This window comes from Paraphaeosphaeria sporulosa (genome assembly GCF_001642045.1).
Source record: "Paraphaeosphaeria sporulosa strain AP3s5-JAC2a unplaced genomic scaffold CC84scaffold_7, whole genome shotgun sequence".
Taxonomy (NCBI): Eukaryota; Fungi; Ascomycota; class Dothideomycetes; order Pleosporales; family Didymosphaeriaceae; genus Paraphaeosphaeria; species Paraphaeosphaeria sporulosa.
This window is the reverse complement of record NW_017253366.1, coordinates 111,277-138,768: the sequence shown is the minus strand read 5'-3', so window position 1 is coordinate 138,768 and position 27,492 is coordinate 111,277. Positions and strand designations below refer to the sequence as shown.

At 53.6% G+C, this 27,492-nt stretch overlaps 12 protein-coding genes across 12 annotated transcripts; 8 read left to right on the top strand and 4 right to left on the bottom strand.

Moving 5' to 3' along the window:
* Window positions 1–80: 80 nt before the first annotated feature.
* CC84DRAFT_1096221 (NGG1p interacting factor 3) lies at window positions 81–1,178 on the bottom strand (the record flags this gene model as incomplete). The annotated part of the gene is made up of 1 exon (XM_018174660.1): window positions 81–1,178. One exon carries the CDS (start codon window positions 1,176–1,178, stop codon window positions 81–83), a length of 1,098 nt encoding a protein of 365 aa, XP_018033796.1.
* Window positions 1,179–1,530: 352 nt separating this feature from the next.
* CC84DRAFT_1165666 (bola domain-containing protein) lies at window positions 1,531–2,384 on the top strand. The gene is made up of 2 exons (XM_018178770.1): window positions 1,531–1,802; window positions 1,907–2,384. Exons 1-2 carry the CDS (start codon window positions 1,613–1,615, stop codon window positions 2,080–2,082), a joined length of 366 nt encoding a protein of 121 aa, XP_018033795.1. The 5' UTR covers window positions 1,531–1,612; the 3' UTR covers window positions 2,083–2,384.
* Window positions 1,818–4,416, bottom strand: CC84DRAFT_837493 (oligomeric Golgi complex subunit 6). The gene is made up of 2 exons (XM_018187606.1): window positions 4,072–4,416; window positions 1,818–4,021 (listed from the first exon to the last, which is right to left on the bottom strand). The coding sequence occupies exons 1-2, from the start codon at window positions 4,363–4,365 to the stop codon at window positions 2,234–2,236; spliced, it is 2,082 nt and encodes a 693-aa protein (XP_018033794.1). The 5' UTR covers window positions 4,366–4,416; the 3' UTR covers window positions 1,818–2,233.
* Window positions 4,417–4,495: 79 nt separating this feature from the next.
* CC84DRAFT_1197197 (autophagy-related protein 9) lies at window positions 4,496–7,749 on the top strand. The gene is made up of 2 exons (XM_018181509.1): window positions 4,496–6,109; window positions 6,156–7,749. The coding sequence occupies exons 1-2, from the start codon at window positions 4,697–4,699 to the stop codon at window positions 7,383–7,385; spliced, it is 2,643 nt and encodes an 880-aa protein (XP_018033793.1). The 5' UTR covers window positions 4,496–4,696; the 3' UTR covers window positions 7,386–7,749.
* Window positions 7,750–7,920: 171 nt separating this feature from the next.
* Window positions 7,921–9,667, bottom strand: CC84DRAFT_1059337 (uncharacterized protein; the record flags this gene model as incomplete). Its single annotated transcript, XM_018173568.1, has 3 exons — window positions 7,921–9,414; window positions 9,463–9,517; window positions 9,576–9,667. Coding segments are annotated over 3 exons (1,641 nt in total), but the record flags the coding sequence as incomplete, so codon positions are not given.
* A 373-nt stretch (window positions 9,668–10,040) lies between these two features.
* CC84DRAFT_1095261 (minichromosome maintenance protein 2) lies at window positions 10,041–12,705 on the top strand (the record flags this gene model as incomplete). The annotated part of the gene is made up of 3 exons (XM_018174609.1): window positions 10,041–10,131; window positions 10,181–12,411; window positions 12,460–12,705. The coding sequence occupies 3 exons, from the start codon at window positions 10,041–10,043 to the stop codon at window positions 12,703–12,705; spliced, it is 2,568 nt and encodes an 855-aa protein (XP_018033791.1).
* A 390-nt stretch (window positions 12,706–13,095) lies between these two features.
* On the top strand, window positions 13,096–13,857 carry CC84DRAFT_1177447 (cytosolic large ribosomal subunit protein L30; the record flags this gene model as incomplete). Its single annotated transcript, XM_018180286.1, has 5 exons — window positions 13,096–13,124; window positions 13,179–13,341; window positions 13,547–13,585; window positions 13,710–13,773; window positions 13,823–13,857. The coding sequence occupies 5 exons, from the start codon at window positions 13,096–13,098 to the stop codon at window positions 13,855–13,857; spliced, it is 330 nt and encodes a 109-aa protein (XP_018033790.1).
* Window positions 13,858–14,511: 654 nt separating this feature from the next.
* CC84DRAFT_1177446 (60S ribosomal protein l10) lies at window positions 14,512–15,271 on the top strand (the record flags this gene model as incomplete). The annotated part of the gene is made up of 3 exons (XM_018180285.1): window positions 14,512–14,559; window positions 14,612–15,037; window positions 15,086–15,271. 3 exons carry the CDS (start codon window positions 14,512–14,514, stop codon window positions 15,269–15,271), a joined length of 660 nt encoding a protein of 219 aa, XP_018033789.1.
* Window positions 15,272–18,411: 3,140 nt separating this feature from the next.
* Window positions 18,412–20,768, top strand: CC84DRAFT_1096208 (kinesin family protein-like protein; the record flags this gene model as incomplete). Its single annotated transcript, XM_018174658.1, has 4 exons — window positions 18,412–18,631; window positions 18,685–18,718; window positions 18,771–19,149; window positions 19,200–20,768. The coding sequence occupies 4 exons, from the start codon at window positions 18,412–18,414 to the stop codon at window positions 20,766–20,768; spliced, it is 2,202 nt and encodes a 733-aa protein (XP_018033788.1).
* Window positions 20,769–20,998: 230 nt separating this feature from the next.
* CC84DRAFT_839543 (uncharacterized protein) lies at window positions 20,999–23,703 on the bottom strand. Its single transcript, XM_018187609.1, has 3 exons — window positions 23,159–23,703; window positions 21,289–23,107; window positions 20,999–21,205 (listed from the first exon to the last, which is right to left on the bottom strand). The coding sequence occupies exons 1-2, from the start codon at window positions 23,580–23,582 to the stop codon at window positions 21,312–21,314; spliced, it is 2,220 nt and encodes a 739-aa protein (XP_018033787.1). The 5' UTR covers window positions 23,583–23,703; the 3' UTR covers window positions 20,999–21,205; window positions 21,289–21,311.
* On the top strand, window positions 23,524–24,694 carry CC84DRAFT_839403 (uncharacterized protein). Its single transcript, XM_018187608.1, has one exon. It carries the CDS (start codon window positions 23,825–23,827, stop codon window positions 24,491–24,493), a length of 669 nt encoding a protein of 222 aa, XP_018033786.1. The 5' UTR covers window positions 23,524–23,824; the 3' UTR covers window positions 24,494–24,694.
* A 552-nt stretch (window positions 24,695–25,246) lies between these two features.
* Window positions 25,247–27,232, top strand: CC84DRAFT_1177441 (uncharacterized protein; the record flags this gene model as incomplete). The annotated part of the gene is made up of 5 exons (XM_018180284.1): window positions 25,247–25,296; window positions 25,350–25,456; window positions 25,516–25,628; window positions 25,694–26,118; window positions 26,170–27,232. The coding sequence occupies 5 exons, from the start codon at window positions 25,247–25,249 to the stop codon at window positions 27,230–27,232; spliced, it is 1,758 nt and encodes a 585-aa protein (XP_018033785.1).
* Between the last annotated feature and the right edge of the window lie 260 nt (window positions 27,233–27,492).

The window sequence follows — 27,492 nt, the reverse complement described above, 5'->3', positions numbered from 1 at the left end:
AACAAAAGATGTCTGGCTGTCCACAGCGTGTGACAGAACCTTGCTGCATGTATTCATGTTTTGATTCAGCAACACAGTCGTTACTGTCCATCATTGTCCAACACCACAATCCCATATGGGTCCCTGTCCACCTCACTAAGCATAATCTCGAAATTTTCGTCTGCCAGGGCCTCCTCCAGTCCCTCGGCACCAGTTTCATCGTCACGTAGGTTCTTCCATTCCTCTTCGACTGCATCGTCCAGCTGAGGTAAAAGCACGTCGCTCAAGAAGCCTCTCTCAGAGTTGCTATGGAACAGATTGATCACAACCTGGCCCTTCTCAATCGCCGCAAGCGCTTCGTGATGGCTCATCTCTCCCGTGAAGAGCAGGTCGACATCAAGGTGGCTCAGGAGCGAGGCACCTGATCCAGCGCAGATACCTACACTGCGGATGGTGAGCTCAGACATTTGTGCGGTCTGTGGTATGGCGATGGGGAAGCCTTTCGGGTTGTTGAGGCCGCGGCCGATTCGGTCGAGCAGGGCAGGGAGGGGCTGCGGTGTGTCGAAGGTAACGACGCGACCCATGCCAGCACCAGGATGTGTTTCCAGCTCCGGTGATTGAGGGATGATGGGTTTGCGAGTATGAGGGATCGTTGACAGAGGCGTAGACTGACTGCCCAGACGGAATGTTGTCTGCATTGACGACGGGTGGTGCGCAAGCGCCCATGTCGGTCGCTTCGGTCGCTTGTCCTCCACGAATGGATCCTCGTCTTCTTTCTTCTGTGTGTTTCCTGCGTCTGAGCCTGCTTCGGACTTTTCTAGCCCTGGGGTTTTCTTGTTGCCTGTCACGATGTCCGCTAACCAATCCCCGAGTCCTCCTGGAGCTGCATCCACCGCCGTATGCGGACTGTATACACTGATTCCATGGCTTGCTAGTCGAAGCAGCGTCTGTTGTTGCGAGTTTGCCAAAGTAATGGATTTTAGTCCGCGGAATATGATGGGGTGGTATGCGATAATAATAGACGAATTGAGCTCAATCGCCTCATCAGCGACCGCTTTGGTGAGATCGATCGTAAGGAGGACATTGTTCGATTGGCGGCGCGTGGGGACGAAGGGCGCCTCGAGGAGAAGTCCGGTGTTATCCCAGGAATTGTCTGCGAGGGCTTCCGGGTAGCTCGTGAATGTTAGCTGCAGGCTCATTAAGATCTTGAAGAGCCATCCAACCCATTCGCAAGCTCTCTTGAAAGTTGCTCGGCTTGCGCAGCTGTGGCTGCAACTGCAACCCATGCTCTTGGTCTTGGAAGGATAGGTGGAGGGAATGTCACTTACAGCTTCTTCATGGCCCGCACCACAGCCCTCGAAAACGGCGCAGAGCCGGTCGTCGAACTCATATTGATCGCCCTCCTTACAGTTACAGAGAACATGAATGTTGCAACTACCCCACCTTATGCACCAAAGTACGTCCGCATTCGCGCCAAGAACGCGCTCCAATGCTGCATGCGCCGCACAGACCCACGCACGTCACTCGCTCTTTCCCCCAAAACGCTTAAAACCTCCGGCCCACAGCGTCCCGCCATCTGATAAATGCTTATCAGATCCAAACCCTGCAAACCATCATTGCGTTGTAATGTCGAATGGACCCTCGCCACAAACTCTACAAGCAATTTAACCACCTGACAGTCGATCCTACCAGCGGAATGAGTGCAAGGACGGACTCGGAGGCAGCGCAGACTGCAGCCAATAGTGGCATCACGCCAGATGTTATCAAGCAGAAGCTGCAAGAGGGGTTGGGTGCGACGCACGTCGAGATCGAGGATATGAGCGGTAAGTATTCAATTTCATGGTAATGCAAGCACGGTAATACGAAGCTTCAAGTGCATGATATATGCTTGCTTAGCTCGAGAACGGTTGGCTGATGAGTCATGTAGGTGGATGCGGGCAGATGTTCGAGGCGATCATAGTATCCCCTCAATTCGCCAAAAAGACAACGCTGGCTAGACATCGCTTGGTCAACGGAGTTCTCAAGGAGGAAATTGCAGCGATACATGCTTGGACGCCCAAGTGCCATACGCCTGAAGAGTGGGAGAAGAAGAAGCCAGCTTGAGAGAGGCTCATTAAACGGCACAGTGTACATGATCACACATGAAACGGATGTATGACTTGCTCACGATATCTAGAGATTCCAGAGGGCATGCAAAGGGTTGCAAGAGTCGGATGTGGTGCATTGGTTGGAATAGCTCTATAGCATTTCTAGTCTAGCTGAGGAGCACTCTGATCTCCCCGCTGGTTCGAGGGAAGAGGTCGCGTAGAGCCGGGGCGGCCTCATCTTCCTCTTCTTTGTACAGCAAGTCATCTGCAGCCATCACCTTGCTTTCTACAATTTCAAAATCTTCGCAGAATCGTTCCGCTGCCTCCTCCGTTATGTTTTGCACAATCGTTCTGTTTTGCAACCGCTTTAGGTTCTCTGCTGCATCAATCAGAGCCGATGGGAGGAACTCATCAAGCTGCTGACTTGCACCCACCAAAGCCTCTGGCTTAAAAGCATCTAGCTCGGGTATAGTCTTCAGGCTCTCTGCGGTATCAGAGACGTCAGATAGAGCTTCGAGCAGCGTGCTTAGGCCCGAAGTGTATGTGAGATACTGATGCTGGTATTCCACCAATCGCACAATATGCTCGCCGATCGTGTCTTCGAGCTCGCTCAATCTGTCTTTAGCGAATGAGTAAGGGGTCAGTACTGTCTTGACTGCCATCAAACAGTTGAGGGCGAAGATGTTGTTGTCGGGTGCCGGCAGGCCCTTTCCTAGGTTTTCGCAGCCGCTCATGAATGGGTCGAGGATCTCGGCAAGGACGGAATGGAAGCCATCACCGTTGCTATCGACCGTCGCGATAGACGTATCATAGCTCTTTGCAAGAGTGCGGAGCATCTGCAGAGCTTCTTCCAGGAAATCCGGAGGTGAGAGATCAGCAGGCGCGACCGCCAGATCGCCTTGCACTGCGGCAACATGGTCTCGCATATTGGCACGGAATTGCCGCATTGCTGAACTTTCAAGCGTATCAAAGACTTCCAAAACCTCGGAATCAGCTCCAAGAAGCTTGACGAAAGTACTCTTATAGAATCCGATCAAGTTCGCAATTTTATAAGCCAATGTAGCATCGTCGTGGCTCTGTACGACTTGTTCTGTACGTTGACGTAGTAGTCGAGCAACTCCAGTCAGATCCCGGCTTACCAGCTGATTCAGAGCCTTCCTTCCGTCAAAGACCTCCTGTTCGCCCTCTTCGCGTAGCCAAGGCTCACTCTCAAGTCCCGCTTGGATAGATCGCTTGATCTCGTCGCCATCGGAGATAAACAAGACCTCCAAGGCTTCTCTCTCAGAAACTGTGGTAGAGTGCGCCCATGCAAGCATGTCACCAACATACCGCAGAGGGTCATGAGCTTGAAACTCAATTGGCTTGGTTGCAAGATTTTGGGATTCCGATGTATGACCAGTCAGTGCCGCGTGGAAGGAGTCGGACAAAATGTTCTCGCGGGCTTCCGCGAAAGAGTCGAGGCAGTTTTGGAACAATGTTGGCCGCTCTGCAAGTACACGCAGAGATCGCCTGACCGACGCATTGATCTGTGGATTCTCAAGATCAAGCGTCTTGAATTCGCGTTGGATCCAGCGGTACAGCTTCTGGTAGGCTGCATTTATTTGCTTAGAGCTTCGCTCAAGTACCTCAAGACCCAACCTTTGATCCTCGGTTCCCAGGAGCACCTGACAATCATGGTGAATCTTCTTGACCCTTGTTAAAGTCTGGAAGAACTCCTCGGTCACCGGCTCAGCAGTGGACGTTAGGACGGTGATCTCATCTTCGGGAATGAGAAAATGTGAGCTGAAAGCGTTCAAGATTTGGTGCTTTGTCTCGGCTTGCTTTTTCTGTTGCATGAGGCTTGTGGCTTCCTCTAGAACAGGCCCAGTCTCGCGATTTGCCGCCGCAATATGGCCACGCATTTCATCGCAGCACTTGTTCAAGCTACTGATAGCAGTACCTATGCGTTTTAGTTGCTATGGACGTCAGCCAATGCATGTTCTGAATAAACAAATTGAACACAAACCTCGGCAACTTGACCAAAGTCTTTGACGACCTCTCCATTGCACTGGATGACCTCCCTTTGCACATCCAGCCGAAGTTGTCGTCTGGTTTCTGCCGTATTTTGCACTCCACGAGCATCGAGCGTTTCCAGGGCATCCCGGATTTCAAGGTCAGCGTAAGATGCCGACAGCACGCTGGTGATCCTGGCCGAGAGAGCATTGGAGCCACGGGAAGCCGGCCCTGGGGCGGGAGAAGCCGGCGAAAGCAGGTCTTGCGAAGCTGGGGTAGCACGCTCCGCAAAGTAGTTGGTCGCCATGCTGGACCAGTGGGAGGTTTGGACACAAGCGGGAGAGGCGTGAAGGTCGGTTGCACCTTCCTCCGATTGCCGAAAGGTAACCTAGCTTAGCTCAAAGGCCGGGCGTATGACGCGTGACAGCTGCATTCACGCTCCCGCCGCCGTCACGCCAACATGGTCACCCTAACGTTGTCTCAGACTCGGTGGCGATGGGTGAAGTGAATTGTTACACCTGCTTGTCTCCTGTAGCAAGCACGACTCGGTACTCTCAGCCCTGTTACTGCCCGGCGCAGACGCCAGAGCCACGGGACGGTGCCCCCGCCGCTGCCTTAGATAAGGACCACCCAGCCTGATGGCCTCCAACCTGTTCTCGAGGATCCTCCCTACTGCCTCCGACGAACCCTACGACTCCGAACCTCTAAACCTTCACAGTCGCCATCGCTCGTCCTCGGCGGGCACCCGCAGCACCATGGACATCGACAACGAGAATCTCGATGCGCGCTTTGAGGACCTGGACTTGGAACATCTGCTGGATGAAGCTGCACAAGAGCGAATGACGGAAAGCGCCGCGTCTATTGCGCAACACGACGAACGAGCCCCGCCGGGCATCAATACCGCCAGCAGAGCTGCAGCATGGCGACAGCCTGTCTCGTCACGCCCTCTGCCTCCCGACGACGACGACGATGTTCCACAGTCACTTCTCCTCGAAGGTGGCGTGGCTTCACCGAAGACCACCAGGGCCGAGCCGACTGAGGGCCTTCCTCCACCCGTGCCGGGTCCATCTACGCGCCACACGCGAGCACAATGGGAAACAACGCGACGGCAGCAGCGTCTGCACGATGATGGGCGGGGAGGTACTGCGCCTCGTACCTGGAGAACATCAGCTAGGCCCGGACAATATACATCGGATCCGAAAGAGAGAGCCATGTGGCTTTGGGTGAATCAAACCGATGATCTGGATAACTTCCTGGCCGAGGTGTACGATTATTACACTGGAAGCGGCATATATGCTATCCTCTTGCGCAAACTCTTAATGCTCTTGCAGACTGCCTTTGTCATTGGTTTTTTGACCTTCCTCGGGTGGTGCATCGATTATAGTAAGCTGTCTGGCAGTCACAAACTGAGTGAAGTCATGCAGCCAAAGTGCATGCACAACATACACGGGATTTGGTGGCTAGCCCTCTGCTCGTTCATCGTCTATTGGCTATGGTCAATAGTGAAACTTGTCGGCAGGTTCCCAAGATTGCAGGCAATGCATGACTTTTACCACCATCTGTTGGAGATCCCCGACCGAGATATCCAAACCGTACAATGGCAACATGTTGTGGGCCGGATTATGGCGCTGCGCGACGCAAATCTTACGACTGCATCGAATCTAACGCCTGAAGTTCGGAAGCTGCTAGATTCAAGAAGCCGACAACGGCTCGATGCGGTTGATATTGCTAGCCGTCTCATGCGGCGCGATAACTATCTCATTGCTCTGTTCAACAAGGAGATATTGGACGTCAGCATACCTATTCCATTCTTAGGCAATAGGTTCATCTTCTCGGAGACAACGAGGTTTCATGTCAATCTTGCCATCATGGATTTTGTGTTCAGTGGCCCTAACGGCTCCTTCAACCAAGACTTCCTGAGAGAAAGGAACCGACGAAACCTCGTCGCAACGCTGAGGACGCGCTTGATTTACACAGGATTTCTCAGTGTGCTTTGCGCTCCTTTCGCCGTAACCTACTTTCTTGCGTCATACTTGTTCGCGCGCTTCACTGTAAGTCTTTGCTTGAGTCTGACAATCAATCATCTTACGTTTCTAGGAATATCACAAGAATCCATCCATGCTTGGCGACCGCGACTTTACACCATTCGCGCAGTGGAAGTTCCGCGAATTCAACGAGCTCCCCCATCTATTCAATCGTCGCAGAAATATGGCATACCCGGCCGCTAATTTGTACCTACAGCAGTTTCCCAAAGTCAAGATGGAAATGCTGTATTCCTTTGTCGCATTTGTCACAGGTGGTTTTTGCTCCGTGCTCATACTCATAACTCTCTTCGACTCCGAATTGTTTCTCAATTTTGAAATCACCCCTGGAAGGACTGCCTTGTTCTACATGACTCTGCTCACTGGCGTTTACCTAGCAGCACGTGGAAGCAGTCCTCAAGAAGACCAGGTTGCGGATCCCGCCTACTACATCAATACCGTAATATACCACACTCGATACGAGCCAGCTTCGTGGCATGATAGGCTGCACACCGACGAAGTGCGAGAGGAGTTTGCGCGATTATACCAACCGAAAATCCTTCTCTACATGGAAGAGATGCTCAGCATTTTGATTACTCCTTTCATACTCATGTTTCGGCTCCCCAAGTGCAGCGACCGAATTGTCGACTTTTTCCGCGAGTTCTCCATCGTCGTTGATGGTTTGGGGGTGGTCTGTTCGTACTCGATGTTTCCTTTCAAGAAGGGCGAGAACAACCTCCCTGCGAATAGAACAGGTCGACAGCAGGACAACGAGCTCCGAGAAGACTACTTTATGGCCAACGACAATAAGATGATGGCTTCTTATCATGGTTTCATGGAGACCTATGCGACTACGACTGGACGTGGCCACACGGCCCGCTTTCACCCTCCGCCACAATTCCCAACCCACTATAACCCCGCCTCGCAGTCCACATCGCCGGTGGATCCTCGTGGATCCAGTAGAGGCCCCGCGGGACGCCAACCCTTCAATCGCCGTGCAGGACGACATGGACCTGCGCCCGACCGAGGGGATCCTATGGGCTCCGTACTACTGGATCCCATTCACCAACCCTCGGGTTCCGTATTGGGGAGGTCACCGCGGCAAGGACCGCAAGGTCGTCATCGATCATCCTTCCGACCACTTGCCGTACCAGAAGAAAGCATGGTATCTGAATCGTGGCAACCTCAGCAGGATGACGAGACCGAAGATGAGACACCAGGGGCACCCCGTGGAGGTGTGCTCCAGCTGCTGCATCAGTTCTCACGAGCGCAAGCCGAGGGTCGCACTGGAGGGGCTGTCGTTTGATAAACTTTTGCATTTCAAAGACTGGCGTTCAGGCATGTTTTATGAGGACTACCCAGTAGCATTGGAATTACTTGAGGGCTTTGTGCCTCTGGCGTATATGGGCTAAGCATCAGCCAGTCTTGCGATGCATTACATAAAGATATGCAAGGGAAATAAACCCATATCCAGTCAGCGAACCTTCGAACTTATAGCGAAATCTCAGATCTCATTCGCATATGCTGTTACGAAAGTACAGAGGGCGTTCATTACTTTATTCATTCGGTGTATGGTGGACTGCATATATTCAACTCATCGCTGATCCATGTTCACATGTAGCTTTCATCCTCGGCGTCTAGTCAAGGCTTGCATAATTCAATCTACCCCGAAGCCTATTAAGGCATCTGATTGGCAGTCACACTAAGCAATGTTCACACCCGAGCAGCTCATATACCCAAGACACGCTCTTGCGCTCGCCTTAGTATCCACTCTGCTCCCTCCTGCCACCATCACCCGCCCCATCACCGTCGTCATCATGATTTCTCTTTGCTGCATCGGCCGCTTCCTTGATCGCCGCATCATCACCCCTCAGCTTCTGGAAGAACACATTGATATCTTCAGCGCCCACCGGCTTCCCCTCATCTGCGTATGGTTTCAAGAATGCCTTGAGGCCGTCTTTCAAGTGGGCGAATGCCATTGCACCCTGTATTGCCCTCGCGCGGTCTATGTTGCTGAACGCCGCCTCGCCACGCTCGAGTAGCGAACCTGTGCCGACCGATCCGGCCGCGTCGTTGCCATCTTCTGAGATGGGGGGTTCGTAGACGTCTTCCTCCTCGAGGAGTTGGGGGTGCGGCTTCAGGAGGGGAAAGCAGGTTGCGCAGTGGCAGAGATGATCGTGGAAGTCAGCTTTTAGGAATAGAGAGAAGGGTGTCTTGAGGGCTTGTGCGGGAAGAGGGGGGAGAGACGAGAGCTTGCACTCTGGTGCGGTGGCGGCGGGGTCAGCCTTCTTGGGTGACAATGTGAGAGTAGTGCTTGGTGTGTCTTCCGGAATGGACGAGAGTGTAGTTGCGGGGTCCTCGGACTTCTGCCTCTTAGGGGGAGCCATAGATCCTGCTGGTGCAATATTCTCATGGTCGTCTGCTTTGCGTTTCTTAGAGTCGCGGTTGGTCGTTCCGTTCGCATAAGCGGGTGTGTCCTGAGCTTTAGCTTGGTTGAGGGCGCCATCAAAGTACACTGGTAAGAGGAAGCTAGGAGAGCCGGCGTATTTCTTGATCCACGGGAACGCCTCGACACATTTATGACAGATGAAGTATTCAAAGTCGTTCTCTGCAGGGAATCCCAGAGGCAACGGTGTATCATCATCTGCCTCTTCTTCTTCGGCGGTTGCAACGATGTCATTTCCATCGACACCGTTTTCAGTAGGCAGACCTGCAGCAATAGCCGTTATGACAGAGGGTCTTCGTGCATCCGGATCTCTTCCGGCATCTTCTTCAAGTCGTGTCACGCTGACGTCTTTTGTGATCCCGTTGGTCTTCGCATCGCCTTCTTTTCGCTCTGCCTGCGGCTTCTCGATGCTCTTCAGGTACTCTTCCCTAGAGAGGCCAAGAACGCATTCGGGATGCCACCAGTCCTCGCCGCAGCCACCATCCTCTACTGTGCCAAGTCCCAGACACTGGAACATTGTTCCCTTCTCCTGGTGTGGGTCATACTCTTCGCTGCACCCGCAGAACCTGTTGCGGAAGTTCTGGTTGTACTTATTGCCCGCAGCCGGCTCTTCTCCAGTCACGCCGCCCTTCTGCCCAGTCTCGGAATTGATGCGCAGGGTACATGGCGTCGTCTCGGGTAGGCGCGTAGTGCCGCAGTCGCAGACGAAGTTGCGCTTGTTAAAGAGCTCGACGAGCGCGTGCTCGCCGTGGCACGAGATGGAGCAAGCGTAACAGACAGCAGCCGGCTGATACGGGTCTGACGAATCCGCCGGTGGCGGGTTGCAGTCAAGGCACGAATAGAGCCCTTGCCGCAAAGCTCCCAGATCACGGGTACAAGTATCAAATTGCTGTCCAACATTAGTCGAGTTCGGTCATCGAGTGTTGATGCGACTCACGTATGGGAGAGCCTCGCGAGCCTCAGCTTCAAGATTGAGCTGTTCCTTGATGAAGCTGAAAAAAACTAAGTTAGTTCATGCGACCGTGCCAGCTTAAGCATAATAAGACATACTCTGCTGCTGTCTGCGAGTCTTCCGACGCTTGCGAGACCGAATTCGTGCGCGGCTTTGTTTGGGAGATGTTGGACGATTGCGACTCGGCCATTGTGGCGGATCTTGTGCTGATTCTGAGTCGCGTATATTTGCAGGGGCTCTATCAGTGAGTCCGAAGTCGCTATGAGCTGGAGTGGTGAGAGTGAAGACTCAGATGTGTTATGTCGAATGCTCCGCTGTGACACTTTACCCGTTCGAGAACTTGATGGGTGACGCGCCAAGCCCACTTAACGCGTGTTGGACGCGCTCCTCCCGCATTTCCTCCACCCCTCTTCGTTTCCCCGGCTCAGCACATCTTTGTATACCTGCATAGCGTAAATATGAGGTATGTACCGCGAGAGTCGCAATCACATATCATCGATAGCACGAGCACCCCTTGAGCATGGTTTTCTCTAATATGCGTCAGCTCTCCGCTGCGACCAAGCATGTCGTCTGCAAACCGTGGTGCAGGCCCTTCCCGGAGCAACAAGCGTGCTAGAGACGATGAGTCCTCGCCGGCGCACCCGCCATCGACTCGTAGGTCTGCCCCTTTCACCATCTAGGGCCGAGCTGATCCCGGGAACAGCAATGGACATGGCTTCTTCTCCGCCCCTGATTCCGCAGGATGACGATATGTTGGATGAGGACAACATCTATCGCGATGTAGATGACTTAGATGAAGAAGCCGAGGAAGGAGCTGGCATTGATCTGTTCGACGACAGGTTTGATGGCGAGCTCTTTGCCAATCAAAACAATCAAAATTACGAGGGGTCCGATATTGACGATGAGGGAGACTATGAAGATCTCGGCATGGGCGCCAGACGGGAAATTGACCGCCGACTTAATCGACGTGATGCCGAAGCACGGCGCCGCATACCGGACGCCTTTTTGCCGGACGACGAGGAAGGCGGCATCGGTGAGCTCATTAGGGGAGGTCGCCGGCAACGCCACCGCTACGACGAGGAACAGGATGATATGGATCTAGATGGCGACATCATGGCCGAGGAAATGTCTCTCGAAGCGCTTCAGGACATCAAGGCGAACACTTTGACTGACTGGGTAGCTCAACCTGTCGTCGCAAGGTCTATCGCTCGTGAGTTCAAGGCATTCCTGACCGAGTACGTGGACGACCAAGGCATTTCTGTATACGGCGATCGTGTCAAGACCCTTGGTGAGATCAACGCCGAATCTCTGGAAGTGTCTTTCGATCACCTCACGCAGAGCAAAGCTACCCTTGCTTACTGGGTTGCCAATGCTCCCACGGAGCTGCTGAAGATTTTCGACCAGGTTGCTATGGAAGTGGTGATTCTACATTACCCCGATTACGAGCGTATCCACTCCGAGATCCACGTTCGAATGACAGAGATTCCCATGGCCTTAACCCTTCGCCAACTCCGCCAAACGCATCTAAACAACTTAGTCCGTGTTAGCGGAGTTGTCACGAGAAGAAGCGGTGTCTTCCCCCAGCTCAAATATGTGAAATTCGACTGCGCCAAGTGTGGAACCACCCTTGGGCCCTTCCACCAGGATTCAAACGTTGAAGTTAAGATCTCGTTCTGCTCCAACTGTCAATCTCGGGGCCCATTCAGTGTAAATTCGGAGCGAACCGTCTATCGCAACTACCAGAAGCTCACTCTCCAAGAGTCGCCTGGCACTGTTCCGGCTGGTCGCTTGCCCCGTCACCGAGAGGTGATACTGCTTTGGGATCTCATCGACTCAGCAAAGCCGGGAGAGGAAATCGAAGTCACCGGAATTTACCGAAACAATTACGACGCATCGCTGAACAACAAGAACGGTTTCCCAGTGTTCGCCACTATCATTGAGGCTAATAATGTTGTCAAGTCTCATGACCAGTTGGCGGGTTTCCGATTGAGCGAAACAGACGAGCAGCAGATTCGACAGCTATCGAAGGACCCGAACATTGTGGAGAAAATCGTGAACTCCATTGCGCCTAGCATCTACGGACATACGGACATCAAAACTGCAGTAGCTCTGTCGTTGTTCGGTGGTGTCAGTAAAGAGGCCGCTGGACATCACGCTATGCGTGGTGACATCAATGTCCTCTTATTGGGAGACCCAGGAACAGCCAAATCCCAAGTGCTCAAGTACGTGGAAAAGACTGCCCACCGAGCTGTCTTCGCTACTGGTCAAGGTGCCTCTGCTGTCGGTCTCACAGCGTCCGTTCGCCGAGATCCCATGACCAGTGAATGGACTTTGGAAGGTGGAGCTCTTGTGCTTGCAGATAAGGGCACGTGTCTAATCGATGAATTTGACAAAATGAACGACCAGGATCGTACGTCGATCCACGAGGCCATGGAGCAACAGACCATCTCAATTTCCAAAGCTGGGATTGTCACCACACTCCAGGCACGTTGTGCTATCGTCGCTGCTGCCAATCCCATCGGTGGACGATACAACTCTACTATCCCATTCTCACAGAACGTTGAGCTCACAGAACCTATTCTGTCTCGTTTCGACATTCTTTGTGTCGTACGTGATACGGTCGATCCCAGCGAAGATGAACGCCTCGCCAAATTCGTCGTCAATTCCCACGCCCGTTCCACTCAGCACCAAAATGCGGCCTATGCTACAGAAGACGGAAACGGCAACGTGGAGTCTCATGAGAGTATGGAGGTGGATGCTCAAGCGGACCAAGCACCGAAAGGGGACATACCACAGGAGCTGCTCAGGAAATATATCCTCTACGCGAGGGAGAAGTGCCGACCCAAACTATACCAGATCGATCAGGACAAGGTGGCTCGCCTTTTCGCTGATCTACGAAAGGAGTCGATGGCTACTGGTGCTTACCCAATCACTGTAAGTAACCACCATAGCAGACATGTAACTGGCCACTAACAAGCGCAGGTTCGTCATCTGGAAGCCATTATTCGTATCTCAGAATCCTTCTGTAAGATGCGCCTGTCGGAGTATTGCTCGGCCGAAGACATCGACCGCGCCATCGCTGTCACCGTCGATTCGTTCGTAGGTTCCCAGAAGGTCAGCGCGAAGAAGTCCCTTGCCAGAGCCTTCGCGAAGTACACTCTCAACCGACCTGGTGCCGTTCGTAAGCCAGCTAGAGCGGGCCGGCAGGCTCAACGGGCAGCTGCATAAATTACACATGAAGGATAACGATGGGATGATTGATGCTTAAACAAGATCAAGCATGAGGATGAAAACGTGTTATATATACCATACGCTAGCCGCACGGAGGCCTTTTGAAATTTTTGCATTTTCATCGCAGGATACCAATGCAATAAATACTTCTGATCACCATCTTCGCGACCTAATCGTGCTGCTTCCGACCGTCACCATTTATCATTGGCGAATCGTCGCGAATTTCCGGAGTGCACCGGCCGCTTGGCGCATTTGGTCTAGCGCAATCTTAGCGAGCGCGCCCACAAGCTAACTTTTGCGGCCGCGCTTGAACAACTTGGACACCAAAACTATCGCCGGAGGCATCAACACCACAGGAACACCAAAGAACAACTTCCTGAGCTCACGATGGCACCCAAGAAGGCTAAGAGAAACGCGTAAGTAAAACCGAGGGAAACGCCGTACTAGATTCCATACTGATCCTCACAAAGTGACACCATCAACTCGCGCCTGGCGCTTGTGATGAAGTCTGGCAAGGTCACTCTCGGATACAAGTCTACCCTGAAGAGCCTTCGCAACGGCAAGGCCAAGCTTGTCATCATTGCTGGCAACACTCCTCCTCTGCGCAAGTCGGAGCTTGAGTATTACGCTATGGTTCGTTTCCCGCTGTCGAGACATGTGGTGGAAGGATACATGAGGGCAGAGACTTGTGGAGTAGGGCATCAGTGCGAAAGCGACAGGCTCTCTTTGACCGAGATTCGTCCAATGCTCATGCTTCACAATCTCTGTACACTGTAACCCAAGCGCTGATGTGCTCGAAACCAATACACACCGATCGTATCACTAACTTTGGCAACAGCTTTCCAAGACCTCCGTTCACCACTTCTCTGGCAACAACGTACGTATTCCTATCCGAACCTCATGGCCTAACGACAAGATACCGATCGGTACTTGAGGGCTGGCCCTGAGAAGAGGTCTATTGTGACTTCGGAGGGCTTTCGACTGACGTGATTCCACAACAGATTGAGCTTGGTACTGCTTGCGGTAAGCTCTTCCGCTGCTCCACTATGTCCATCATCGATGCTGGTATGTATCTCAATATCTTCCTGATGAATCAACCTCTAACATGTCCTAGGTGACTCTGATATTCTGAGCGCCGACACTGCTTAAGTGCATGTGGAAAAGGACAAGAAAAAAGGGCGGCTTCGGCAGATAGACTATGATACCTCACGATATGAGTCATGCAAAAGTGGCTAAAGCAATGAGACAATGAGTCACCTTCACATCATGTTATCGTATGCTTTGTGATGGAAAAGACTTTGTGGCGTTGACGTGCACATATTTTCGCACGAAAAAGATTGCGAAGATGTGCCGTTTCTGCATAGTGTGTTGCTCTGGCAGTTGAGTCGCGACTGATTCAACCACGACAAGATGCTACCGAAATAAGATGTTTGTGATTGCAAGATCATCAGAGTGAATCAAGGGACAGAACGAAGTAGGCTGTTTCCATTGCGAATGTTCAGGTGTCGAACTTGATTACTAAGGCAGGGAAGAAGGATTGCATTCGATGTGCACTTTCCGCCACAGCCCAAAGTAGACTAGCGTTGCCCACACTGATTTCCAATCAACCCGGCGCTCACACTCAAAGACCTTCTCTCGAGCCTCCACTTCCACCACAACACAACTAACAGCAGGGTAAGAACCGCTCCCTTCTCTTTGCGCAAGCTCGAAACTCGCGCTCCCGCGATTTTGCAGAAATAACGCTCTTGGGGTATCTGCTCCAGAAGACCTTCCGCTTATTGTTTCGACAGATCAACAGTCAAAATGGCTCGCCGTCCCGCCCGTTGCTACAGGTACTGCAAGAACAAGCCGGTATGTTGGAAATCTGGAGGCAACAGAGTGCAGGTCTGACGTTTCTGTGCAGTACCCCAAGTCGCGCTTCAACCGTGGTGTCCCCGACCCCAAGATCCGTATCTTCGATCTTGGCCGCAAGAAGGCCAACGCCGACGAATTCCCGCTATGCATCCACCTTGTCTCCAACGAGTACGAGCAGCTGTCCTCTGAGGCGCTCGAGGCCGCCCGTATTTGCGCCAACAAGTACCTCGTCAAGTCTGCCGGAAAGGAAGGTTTCCATCTCCGTGTCCGCGCCCACCCCTACCACGTCGTCCGTATCAACAAGATGTTGTCGTGCGCTGGTGCCGATAGATTGCAGACGGGTATGCGTGGTGCCTTCGGAAAGCCCAACGGCACTGTCGCCCGTGTGAACATCGGCCAGATCATCCTGTCCGTCCGCACTAGGGATGCCAACCGCGCCATCGCTCTTGAGGCTCTCAGGCGATCCCAGTACAAGGTATGTTCGAGTATAAAGTACCAGTTGGCATTTGCTAATGCCTCGCAGTTCCCCGGTCGCCAGAAGATCATCGTCTCCAAGAACTGGGGCTTCACCAGCCTCCGCCGCGAGGACTACGTCACCAAGCGCCAGGAGGGCCGCATCAAGATTGATGGTGCCTACGTCCAGTTCCTTGGCAACAAGGGCAAGCTCGCCGACAACGTCCGCCGCTTCCCTGATGCTTTCTCCGCATAGATGGATGATGGGACGAAGGATGTGGCGTGATGATTAGCATGGGTTTAGTGGGATACTGGATCATGGCGTGTCTTGCTTTGCTTTCTATACCTCGAATCATGGATCAAGGCTGAAGTAGCATTCCTGTGGAAGGGCGCAGGGAAGCCTGACGATGACAATGGTACACGAACAATCAATCTCGAAACATCCAAATGCGTACGTGCTATGAGGGATGCATCTGTTCTGATGTACATCAATGCTGCCAGACTGACAAGACATGAAACCATGATTACGAGCCCTCACGAGATGTTCCAAGCGCTCGTTATGCTGTCCAAAATACCTCTCAATCATCTGACTCAGGAGATGAGAAAGATGCAAAACAAGTCAATTTGAATAATGTGCACTGTTTGTATCGTGCAGTACATAGTCCAACTATAAATGTCCTAACTACTATTTCGTCATTACGCATTACATCCACTCTCCCCTGAAACTATGGGTGCCAAAGCAAATTCAGTAGCGACTACATTTTCTTCTCGACTCAATTCCTTCCACTCAAGCCGTCACAGTCGCAGTCACTGTCACCGTCTCTTTCTCTGTCGTCGTGGTCGTGACCGTCTCTGTTACGGTGAATATCTGACTCGTGTCGATTGGTACAACGACCAGGGGGCCACTAGAGGTCGATGATGGTGCTGGCAAGGGCGCCGCAGACGAAGGTGAAGATGGAAGCGATGTGGGCGCCGGCGCGGGTTCTGAAGGTGAACTTGGAACGGCTGAGGGTGCTGAGGGTGCTTCCTCGCTGGATGACGGAGGCGCGGAAGACGATGCTGAAGGTACATCTGAGCTTGCGGCTGGTTGCCGGGTAGGGTAGGCGAAGCCGCCACCTCCGCTGCTGGGTTGTGCGGCTGCTTGAGTGTTTGATGCCGCCGGTCCAGAGGGTTCTGTCGCCGATGGAGTGATCACTATGATAGGCGGCGGGGACAGCGAGCTTGTGGGTAATTCAGGCGGTATTGAAGAGCTCTGTGGCTCCGTATCTGTAGATGATGGTGCAGGTGAATGGGTGAGGCTTGGGATCGCTGGCTCGGATGCTGCGGCAGATGACGACTGGGTTGCGACTTGCGACGACGTGTGAGACGAAGGAAACAGTGTGGTATATTCCGTGCTAGTTACAAGGATGGTACGCTTGGCCGATGAGGATGACTCTCCTCCCGTCGGTGTCGCTGACTGATTGTTATAACTGGACGAAAGAGCGATCGTGCTCTGTAGCAATGCCGTTGTTGGGGCTGCGTTCGAGACTGCTGGAACAGATGTCTGTCCTATCTGCGACTCGGTACTGTTCAAGCCTGCAGTGAGGGTGGTAAAGCTGGAGACTGTGATTGTGATTGTTGGCCGAGAAGTTTCTCCAGCTGTGGTAGCGTCTCCTGGCTCATAAGTGAACATCGGCGCTTGAGTTGCCGTCCCACTGGCAGTGGCATTGCTGGATAAGCGGTCCGAAGGCTTGGTGGTGGTTTTCCCACTAGGGCCAACTGAGAAACCGAGATTTTCTGTACTTGTTGATGTTTCCAGGGCGGCCGGACTCGAAGCTCTCGGCGACGCCTTGGGGATCGGTGTTTCTGTTGACGATGGCTTCGTGATATACGACGTGGAAAGGAGTGTTTCTTCGGGCTGCGTGACTAGTGGATCTCCTTTGGGATTGACAAAGGTGATAGCTGCCTTGGTGCGAGTAAAGACTGTATGGTCGATCGGCTCAACCATCACTGCCGTGTTGGCTTCCACATTCTGTGTCGCGATACTACTAGTTGCTACTATGGCATGATCAAAAGTACTCGTAAAGCCATCTCCAGGTGCAGTCATCAAGGTCGATGAGGCATTAAGGTAATGTAGAGCACTTTGTAAATCAGACCCCTTTTCTTAGGTTTGGAGCGATACACTCACGAAAATGAATTCCGCAGATGCGGCAACGGTCCAGCTGCCACGAGACCAGAATATGCTGCCAGCAGCCATACTAAAAGAGACGAGATCATCTTCTCAAAGGCGAGCCAGATCAGATAAATGAAGACAGGAGAATCGAGACTGCTTGGAAAGCCGCGCGCTTGGGCAGAAAAGACTGGGAGCCAAAATATAAGGGAAGCACACGATTAAGGAAGAGGAACGATCGACGAACACACGAAATGCTAGACAGAAAGACCGAACGAGAACCGCGACTGTGTCATACGCATTTTTGACAAGAGTTTACGAGAGACCGACATTTCACAGTTGGCCTGTCGTCTGGTTTTGAAGCTCCACTAGCTGTTTGACCCGAGCATCAAGAGCACGGCGGTACTGGCTCCAGCGTCGACGCTAAAGTCTTCGTTTTCTACGTTGTACTGGATTTGGGCGTATCTGAGTGGTCGAGTGGTGGTCGTTGTTCCATTCAAAGCGCATGCGTTTCAGGTACAGAAGCCTTGTGGGCCAATCGGATCCATGGAGCCCCATGTGGAGCCGCATCGCGGGCGGCACGCCCAGACGTGTTCATCTCGACTATATGCATACACGCCTACGCCCGAAATAGGTCTTCAAACCGGCCACCGAATGTATCGAATCTGCTTTCTTTCCAACGTACCGCGCGGAGGTCGTTCAGCGGAAGCTCGTGCGAAGGCCTTCTTGCTGTCTCCCGCGCGATATCGAATAGTGACAAGCCCGCCGGGAAAGAAAACCTCCGCTTGCTGTAGGTTGAGGTTTCATGTGGCATTCTATACTTCTCGCATTGGGCAAATATCGATGTCCTCGCGTTCCCCGCACGGAAAGAATGATGATGCCTTTGACGCATATCTAGCTTAGCTGGGCGTCGTAACAGCTCATGGGACCATTGCGAAGAAGCACGTCTTCTATAGATATGTCAGTGCAGATGAGTGCAGGAAGTATTCAGACTTCGGCATCGATTTCTTAGAATCTACAGCCACAGATGGGATGGATGCTATTGAAGTGCGAGCATCACGTGGTGTACTCTTAGCGAGACGTTGTCCAGGTAACGCGCCCGGTCCATAGCACATCAACACACGGACTCGCGCCAGGTTAATCCACGAACCCTGAGCTCGACGTCAGTGTGGTTGCGCCATTCTTTCCTCTGTAGACGTAGACCTTTCCCACAGCCATTTCTTCTCATATCGTCCTTCATATTCGCGATGAGTGTACGAGTCGTCGCGCGCATCCGGCCGTTGCTCAAGCATGAGCTTGACAAAGACAGTATCGTCACCGCCGAATCGACCACAGACGAGGACACCAAGGACCGGCCTACCGTTGTTCGCATACCCAACCCGAAGACCGACAGCGAATCGTTCAGCTTTCAGTTCTCCTCGGTTTACGAGCAGGAGGCGACACAGCAGGAATTGTTTGACGCGGAGAGTAGGTCTACCAAGACACCTCATGCGTGGAACAAGGGCTGATCGTCACACCAGTATCTCCAACCGTCAAACACCTCTTCAATGGCTTGTAAGCGCAACGTCGTTACACCTGAGACGCGTATGATTGACACAATGTGAAGCGATCTCTCGATATTCGCGCACGGGTGCACTGGTACCGGCAAGACGCACACGATGCGAGGTGGAAAGACTTTAGCAGATCGAGGTGTTATTCCCAGGCTGCTAAGCGCGATATATCGGAGATGCAAGAAGGTCGAGAAGGATACTGGAGGAGCGACGCACGTCGAGGTTGCACTAGAATACTTCGAGATCTACTGCGACCGTGTGTACGACCTATTCGAACCTCCAGAGAAGCGAACGCCTTCTGGACTACCCATCAGGGATAGTGCAAAGGGCAAGACTGTTGTTGTCGGTTTGACTGAGAAGCCTTGCGCGACGTTGAAGGAATTCGAGCAGTTATATGACCAAGCCAACGTCAACAGATCGACTTCTGCAACCAAGGTGGGCATATACTCGCACAGGATACAGGGGAGCCTATTGACCAATTCCAGCTCAACGCGCACTCGTCGCGATCGCACGCCATTCTTTGCGTCAAGATCACCCAGACCACCGAAGATACCATACGGGTCAGCCGCGCTTCGTGCATAGACCTTGCGGGTTCAGAAGACAACAGACGGACGGAAAATAACAAAGAGCGACTGGTGGAGAGTTCAGCCATCAACAAGTCTCTATTCGTTCTGGCACAATGTGTCGACGCTATCAACAAGAAGCAGGCTCGGATACCGTACCGCGAATCGAAGATGACGCGCATTCTGTCATTAGGACAGAACAGCGGTCTGACAGTTATGATCCTCAACCTGGCGCCTACACGAGCATACCATCTAGACACCCTAGCATCTCTAAACTTTGCGAGTCGCACCAAGAAGATCGAAGTTTCCGAGGTTGAGAACGATCCTATCTACCGTGCAATGGCAAAGCCTCTCGCTGCAACGAGCAGTATAGGCGGTGCGACCATCACTCGACAACCTCTCAGACCACTAGCTGCTGCGCACAATGCGAACATACAGGAGGCGGATAAAAAGAAGCAGGGACAAAAGCCTAATAAGGCTTTTTCTGTATTTTCTGACTCCCGTAAACCTGGGATGCGTGGATCTAACTTGGCTGCCCAGAACCAAGGCGTAAGAAGATTAGACACTCACAAACGAGCTGCCGAATCCAGTGCACCTGCGTCTCGGCCGACCAAGATATATCGATCGACCGATAGCACGTCGCGAGCACGCCCCTTGGAGAACGCCATGACCAAAGAGTCTATAGAGGCTATGATATCTCAGCGGATAGACGAGAAGCTTGCGGAAAGGGCCCTGCAAGATGCGGCAGTCGCTGCTCCTGCGCTCTCTGCAGAGCTACAAAGGCGATTAGATGATCTAGAGCAACGCGTCGAGGCTCGGGATGATGACAAGTCGGGACCTGGACTGCAATTTTTGCTCATGGGCAAGCAGCACTTGGCACGCGGAGAGGAAGTCAGCGCCCTTCGCATGTTCCAGCTAGCCTTACCTTATTTCCCAGGTAACAGCAGGCTGGAGACGAAGATCGCCAAATTAGAAGAAAGCATTCGCAGCCGACGTGAAGTCGGGTCAGGATTAACACAGGCAGCACTTCTCCATACGTCAAACCGGATGGCACCCTTGTCCACAAAGCAGAGGAAACCCGTTCTCGGAGACGAGACTGACGATGACGAATTCGCACCCGCTAATGCCTCTGACCACGACGAATCATACGCCTCAGACTCCAGCTTCAAGTTCAAGAAGCCGGTACGCAAGACAAAGCCAGCGACAAAGAAACTGCCAATCTTCCGTGATCAAGATGTCGCCTCGGCTTCCGCACATCCTGAGGAGCAGACTCCTCGCACCTCTCGTCTACTTAAGATCATCAACACCAAGGATGTCGCGCAGATCAAGGCACTGAAAGGCGTGGGCGCGAAAAAGGCAGATGCCATCGTGAACTGCTTAGTCGACATGGACGATGAGGAGATTCATGACCTACAGATGCTGGCTATGTTGAAGGGCGTTGGGGGGAAGTCGGTGGAAACCATGCGGCTGGGGTTGACTGTAGAGTTTTGAGCATTTTCACTTCGTCTGGGGCGGCGCGTTTGGAGCGTTGATGGAGCATTTTCTGGCGTTGGGGGAGCGAATGGAGGCATTTTCATGCATTGCTGGGCGTTTGAGCATCCGTGTGAGATGGATGGGCTTTGAGCGATTTGATTGCTGCATTGTTTTTGAATTCATCACATCGTTCTGCACATCCCGAGCCCTGTTGCGTGGATAAATTGAGCCTGTTCATATGTATTATTGCGCCTCGTTGACTAGAGGCGTACGTTAGTTGCATCTCGCAAGTAGTCATGAAACATGTCAAAGGACTGGAATTATAGCTATGATAACATCGTAACAATCGCCTCAGACGAGATAGAAAGGAAACAAGAGTGTACATAGAAGTGACATCGTAAATGAAAAGCCAGTTTCGAAGCCCATTCCGACGATACCATGCGTAAAGACCAAGGAACCACCTAGCTCGACGTGCCTAACTCGTGTAAGAATCCAGCTCAACGCCAAATTCCCATGATGAAGAATACAACAGCAGAAGTCGTAATGTCAAGAATTGTCCACTCACAGCATCATAGCATGCAAGTCAAACACATCGTTCCTCCAGCCTCCCTCATCCCACTCCTCGATCCTCTCGCTCGCCTGCCTGCCTTCCTCCTCCCACAGCTTGACCACGCTTCCAGGCGCATACTGGCCAGCAAAGACTCCCTTTCCGGGCGCAGCAACGCCCACCCTGGTGTATAGATCGGGGTCATCCTCAGGCGTCAACCTCGTCAGCACGGCCTTGAAGAACGTGCGCAGGTCATCCGGATCGGAGATGCGCGTCGCCCTTAGGCGCTCCCGGGCGAAGAGGAGCTCGCGGTTGGCGGCGTGTATGGCATCTGAGATGGCGGTAGCGAGCTGCTTCTCCATGACCTTGCGGATGATGGGGCGTAGCAGCGGCTTGAGAAGCCAGCCGAAGAGGCTGAACTTCGACTTGCGCAGGGTGTAGCTGAGCTTGTGGATGTGCACACGGACGGCGTTGAGCGTGAGCATCTGCTCCTGGCGGTCCTTGGCAATCTCCACGTCAAGGTGGATGTCGATGCCGCGCTCGTCAAGCTCGAAGGAGGCGATACCCTCATCTGCAAGGCGGAGGAGACCCTTGTGCGCGCGCATGAGGAAGCCAATCTCTTCGGCGCGAAGAGATAAGCCATCGATTTTAATGGTGAGGTTGGAGTCTACTTTGGATGCGGTGCGGAATTTGGCTTTCCAAATCTCAAAGTCGTTACGGGTTTCTACGCGGAAGCGGAAGGGGAGGAAAGAAGTGTTGTTGATGGTTTTGCCGGGTTCGAGGATGAGATTTTCAAGGAGGAGATCGACTTCCGGGGTAGAGATTTCGAGACGCGGGATGGGGATATACTGGATGGCTTGGATGAAGAGAGGAACGAAGACATTGATGGCGTCCTGGATCAGCTCGCCGTTGGTGTACTGATACTGTGGTGAGAGGATATAGAAGAGCTGCGTCGTCGTCTTAATGAGCTTCGCAATATCCTGGTCTTGCGTCACTGAGTTGAACGTAATCTGTGCCTGCTCGAAGAACGAATCGATATCCTTGCGCAGAGAGGATTCTGTCCCGACGTCCTTGGACTTCTTCCTAAGCTCTTGGAACTTTTCTTCGGCATGCTCAAAAAAGTCAGGATCGGTAAGTAGTTTCTGCAGCGAGTTTCCAACGTCAGTGAGCAGATCCTCGAACTCCGGATCTTTTTGAGAATGCTCCAAGACTTTGTGGAAGCTGTCTTCGAGTTTCTTCCATTCCTGCTTTTCTCCGAAAGAGCTTATGAAGGTCCAGAAGTTCTTCACAGCCCTGTCTGTAGCAGTATTCGTGCTGATGTCCTTTTGAGTGGCATGTACAGCATCTTCAGCCATACGAGAATAGGCCAAAGCATATCTCTGGAGTAGGAGTGCTAAGGTGGACACCGAATCGGAGTAGTCGCGCTTCTTGCGCAGGTCCATCACAGTCTTCTTCAGCCGGTAGAGAAGTGAGTCTCCCTCGTCGCCCTGGAGCTTGCCTATCAGACTGTCTTGTGCCTTCTTACCAACCTTGGCCGTGCCCTCGCCCACAACTTGGGCAACTTCAACCAGGTCGCCATTGAGCTCTTCGGTCGTGGGTGCCTCGCCTGAATCAGCACCTGGCTCCTTGAGCGCCTTTTGGTCAGCCTGGGATGGCTCTATCTTCTTGCCTGCCTTCTTGGCCACGTTTGACAAACTGAAAGCAGTATCTCTGAACACCTCACGACCAAGCGTATTGAGGTCCGCGAGGAAGATGCGGAAATCAGTATTGGTCAGCAGGAGCGACCCAACTGTCTGTAGGCTACTGTAGGCTACGATGTGTCAGCGGAGGAGTAGCAATATGATCGACAGGAACGACCCACCTGCGGAGATGTCTGCCTTGGCTCTAGATCTGACGGCCCGATGGGTAAGATCCTCGACATCTACAGAGACCCTCGATTTGGACAAGTACCAGAGGAAGTCTTGTATCTGGTCGCTTCCATTCTTGTTGAGGAGCAATTCGATGAACTCGTGCAGCCATCGCTTGCTGAATTTGACGAGCAGTCGTCCGGAATCACTGAGCTCCGGGTTGTCCGGGTTGAGCACGTCGGCGGCCAAGAGGCTCCGCAGGTTGACGATGACCTGTTCGTTGGAGGGCATGTATCCCTTGCCTAGGGCTCGGATCATTTGGTAAGAATGCAGCTTCTGGTGCACCTCGCGCTGCATGACGGTGTCATCGCGGTACTGAGGCAGCAGCGGGCGCTGGTCGTCGGCGCGCGACTTGCGGAATCCGAAGCAGGACGACATGGCAGGCTGCGGTTCTTCGGGGAGCGATTACAATGTCAGATGCACAACATGACCTGGCGCGATATTGTTGTGGCCGTAACTGTAGGCTTGCCTGGGAGAGCTATGAGCTATGGAGGCGCTCATAGTGACGCGCAGCAACCGCGACGTCATTGGCAGCCACAGCCAAGCCATCCCACGCGAAACCCCAGGCAAAGCCACAACACCAGGAAGATGTATCAAACCCACCGCACCTGCTTGGCAACATGCCGAGTTGCACAGAAAGGCTTGACAGCACCACGCCTAAAACCGTCAGGCCCGTACTGCGGCTGTCGCGTGCTTCGACTCCTTGCGCTATGATGTACACGCAGGCGGCACCGTTCAGATTATGCCGCAGGAGGAAAGACTGGCGTGTCGTATCCCAATGCAGAAAACTTTGTATGTATCTGCGGGTCCGAGTCAAGCTTTCCCCGCATCCGCCCCTCCGGAACTCGACAGACGCTCAATCTGCTTGGCTCGGTCGGATGTACGTGGTAGCTGCAGCATTTCTCAACAATCAAGAACGGCTGCGCTCCAGCACAGGCAGTTGCACTGTTGTGTGGATCGGCACTGCGTCTCGAGCAGCCAGTGGACGGCAAAATGGCGCAGCGGCTGATGGCCGGAGCTGTCCAGGGGCCACTCAGCGCTGGGCGCAACATACGATATTTCGGAAAGGATTGGGAGGACAGACGGGAGCACAAGAAGTGTCGGTGTGCGTACGCTGCGAATCCACGCACCGAGGCCGCTGGCGGATTACCAAGCTGGCGCGTCTGGAGGCGCCGTGGGGCCCTCGTTCCTTTTGGGCTTGGGCTTTGGGCGATTGCGCTGAAACCGCGTCGCTGGGTGACGCTCGAATCCGAGACGGCTGCGTGCCTGGCACTGCCGCGGGATGGTAGGGATACCAAGCATCCCGCGGCACCGCGGGCGACGTGCCATTGACAGCATGCATCGCCATTCTCGCGACACGCAATGCCGTTGCACAGTACCGCCGCCGCTAGGCCTGACGAACGCTGTTAACTCTGCGCTGGTGCCTGACGGATCGCCCGCTCGTGAGTCGCAAAGGGTCGCGTGTGCGTCGAGACGAGTCTTTGGGCTCGGGATGCAACCGCACTATCGCGCGCCGTGGAGCCGCAGCCGCAGCCGCAATGGGCTTTGGAGCGCTCTTCACGCCGTTCCCCCACACCGTGTGTCTTTGGAGGCGTCTAGGTTCCGACCTGTTCCGATGCCTGCGCCTCAGGTGCACCCTTGCTGGGTTGGTACGTCCCGATTCCCGCTAGGGCTGCTTCCCCGGCGTCAGTCATGCCAACGGGGGATTTTTTTTGGAACGCTGCTGGTGAGAGGGCGCGCGCAGTACAGAGCAGCGCGCCCGGCTCTCCTCTTGTGGCCCAGGTTCTCGCGCCCCCCGACTCCTTGCCCGTCCATTTGCCGTCTTCCGATAGGTTCTGTCGCCTTCGCCAGCCCATCGTCGCGGCCACAGGACACCCTCTTGTTCCCCTTGTCTCGTCCCGCTGCGCCTGTCAATGCTGAGATTAAATCCTTTTAAAGCCGTTACCCTCTCCCGGGCCTCTCGTCTTTCCAGAATTCCACCCTCTCCCTCTCCCTCTCCCTCTCCTCCCCACCGCTTTCTAGCAACCGTTGCAAACACAAACATGCCTGCTCAACTACAGAGGCCCAGTGCCACGAGGCAGCTCAGCACCACGTGAGTCTCTCTTGCGGCCTTCGCACCTGCCCAATTGCTCACACACTCCACAGCGGCGGTGACTATGACATGGCCAACCCGCCAGAGGTCCGCCGGTACCTTAAAACATACGGCCTGACGCCGCCCGCAGTCGAGAGCCACGAGGTGCAGGCGCAACGATGTAAGCAGAGCATGCATCCCGGGGAGGCTGCGATTGGACTGGCCGACTGACACCAACAGGCCTCCGACTGCTCGCCATGAAGACGACGCCAATTGAGAAGTTCCAGTACTTGGTCCACCTCCGCGCCACCAACGTACACCTGTTCTACCGTCTGCTGTCAGAAAACATCAAGGTAGGCCGACTTGCTGCTGCAGCTCCTGGCTCTCCGAGAACGTGCCTGTACTAACCAGCCAACAGGAATTGACCCCTCTCATCTACACCCCGACCGTCGGCGAGGCCTGCGTCCGATGGCACGAGATCTGGACACAACCCGAGGGCATGTACCTCTCCTGGAACGACCGGGGCCACCTCCGCGAGATTCTCGATAATTGGCCGCACGAGGTTGAGATCACCGTCCTGACAGACGGCTCGCGAATCCTGGGTCTCGGAGATCTTGGTGTCAACGGCATGGGTATTCCCGTTGGCAAGCTTGCGTTGTATACTGCCTGCGCCGGTATCAGGCCCTCCGGCACCTTGCCCTTGACGTTGGATCTGGGCACAGGAAATGAGACTCTCCGTAACGACCCGCTGTACATGGGTTCAAGAACGCCCAAGGTCTCCGCCGCCGAGGAGAAGGAGTTCCTAGATGAGCTCATGATTGCGTTGACCGACAAGTGGCCAGGGTGAGCATGTTCTGTGTAACATGGCTAGATGTGGAAACTGATCGTGTGCAGCATCGTCATCCAATTCGAGGACTTCAAGAACCCCTTCCCCGCTCTCGAGCGATACCAAGACAAATACTGCATGTTCAACGACGACGTGCAGGGAACAGGCGCCGTCATTGTTGGTGGCTTCATCAACGCCGTTCGTGCATCCGGTGTACCCGCAAAGGATCACCGCGCCATCTTCCTCGGCGCGGGCAGTGCCGGTGTTGGTGTTGCTAAGCAGATTGTTGAGTTCTTCATCAAGGAAGGCGTCAGCGAGGAAGAGGCCCGCAAGAAGTTCTGGTTTGTCGACTCAAATGGTCTGGTCACTCTCGACCGTGGCGACAAGCTTGCCGAGCACAAAGTGTACTTTGCCCGCGATGACAACAACGGCCGCCAGTACCAGTCTCTCTCGCGTCTTATCGACTTCGTGCAGCCCACTATCCTGATGGGTCTTTCCACCATTGGTGGAGCGTTCAACAAGGACATCCTCCAGAAGATGGCTAAGCTCAATGATAGGCCAATCATCTTCCCCCTCTCCAACCCTTCCAGCAAATCTGAGTGCACCTTCGACGAGGCTGTACACAACACTGAGGGCCGATGCTTGTTTGCATCGGGATCTCCCTTCCCGTCCCTGGAGTACAACGGCAAGCTGCTTACGCCTGGTCAGGGTAACAACATGTATGTGTTCCCCGGTATCGGTCTCGGGGCTATTCTCTCCAAGTCCGTGTCCATTACCCAAGACATGATCTACGCCTCCGCAGAGTCCCTGTCCACCTCGCTCAACAAGCAGGAGACCGCTGATGGTTGGTTGTACCCCGACATCCGCCGCATCCGCGAAGTCTCCGTTGTTGTTACCCGTGGCGTCATCCGTGCTGCTCAGCAAAACGGTGTTGACCGCGCTGTTGAGCTTCGCCAGATGTCTGACGATCAGCTCGACCTTTACATCAAGGAAAGGATGTATGACCCCTTCAGCGAGACCGAAAAGACAGTTTACCCCGTCACCCAGCCTGCCGGCAATGGCCACCACCCTTTTGCCAACGGTAACGGCGTCGAGCACGCTACCAACGGCTTGAACAACGCGCACCTATAATTTACCACCTTTGAGGTGTAGTTGCATTTTGGCACACGCTTTTCGCCAAGTTTACTGCATTTACGGTCTCTACTGGCGCCTGCTCCGCTTTTGTTGGAAATAGACTGGCCGGTTTGTATGCCGATAAAAAGTCCGGATGGATTTTCAGTTGCGATACCCCCCCTACCACCTCTCCGGCACCATCCTGTATCCACCCTGACACCCTTTTCGTAATTGGTACGAGCGAATTCGCTTCTTGTTCGACGTAGCGTAGATGGTGC

Excerpts from the sequence above, each read along its gene's own strand:
- CC84DRAFT_1165666 (XM_018178770.1), top strand. The coding sequence starts at position 1,613 with ATGGACCCTCGCCACAAACTCTACAAGCAATTTAACCACCTGACAGTC. Across the intron at positions 1,803-1,906 it reads CGAGATCGAGGATATGAGCG|GTGGATGCGGGCAGATGTTC; the intron begins GTAAGTATTCAA and ends TGAGTCATGTAG.
- CC84DRAFT_837493 (XM_018187606.1), bottom strand. The coding sequence starts at position 4,365 with ATGGCGACCAACTACTTTGCGGAGCGTGCTACCCCAGCTTCGCAAGAC. Across the intron at positions 4,022-4,071 it reads ACTTTGGTCAAGTTGCCGAG|CAACTAAAACGCATAGGTAC; the intron begins GTTTGTGTTCAA and ends TGACGTCCATAG.
- CC84DRAFT_1197197 (XM_018181509.1), top strand. The coding sequence starts at position 4,697 with ATGGCCTCCAACCTGTTCTCGAGGATCCTCCCTACTGCCTCCGACGAA. Across the intron at positions 6,110-6,155 it reads ACTTGTTCGCGCGCTTCACT|GAATATCACAAGAATCCATC; the intron begins GTAAGTCTTTGC and ends TTACGTTTCTAG.
- CC84DRAFT_839543 (XM_018187609.1), bottom strand. The coding sequence starts at position 23,582 with ATGTCGTCCTGCTTCGGATTCCGCAAGTCGCGCGCCGACGACCAGCGC. Across the intron at positions 23,108-23,158 it reads CAAGGCAGACATCTCCGCAG|CCTACAGTAGCCTACAGACA; the intron begins GTGGGTCGTTCC and ends GACACATCGTAG.
- CC84DRAFT_839403 (XM_018187608.1), top strand. The coding sequence starts at position 23,825 with ATGCCGAGTTGCACAGAAAGGCTTGACAGCACCACGCCTAAAACCGTC.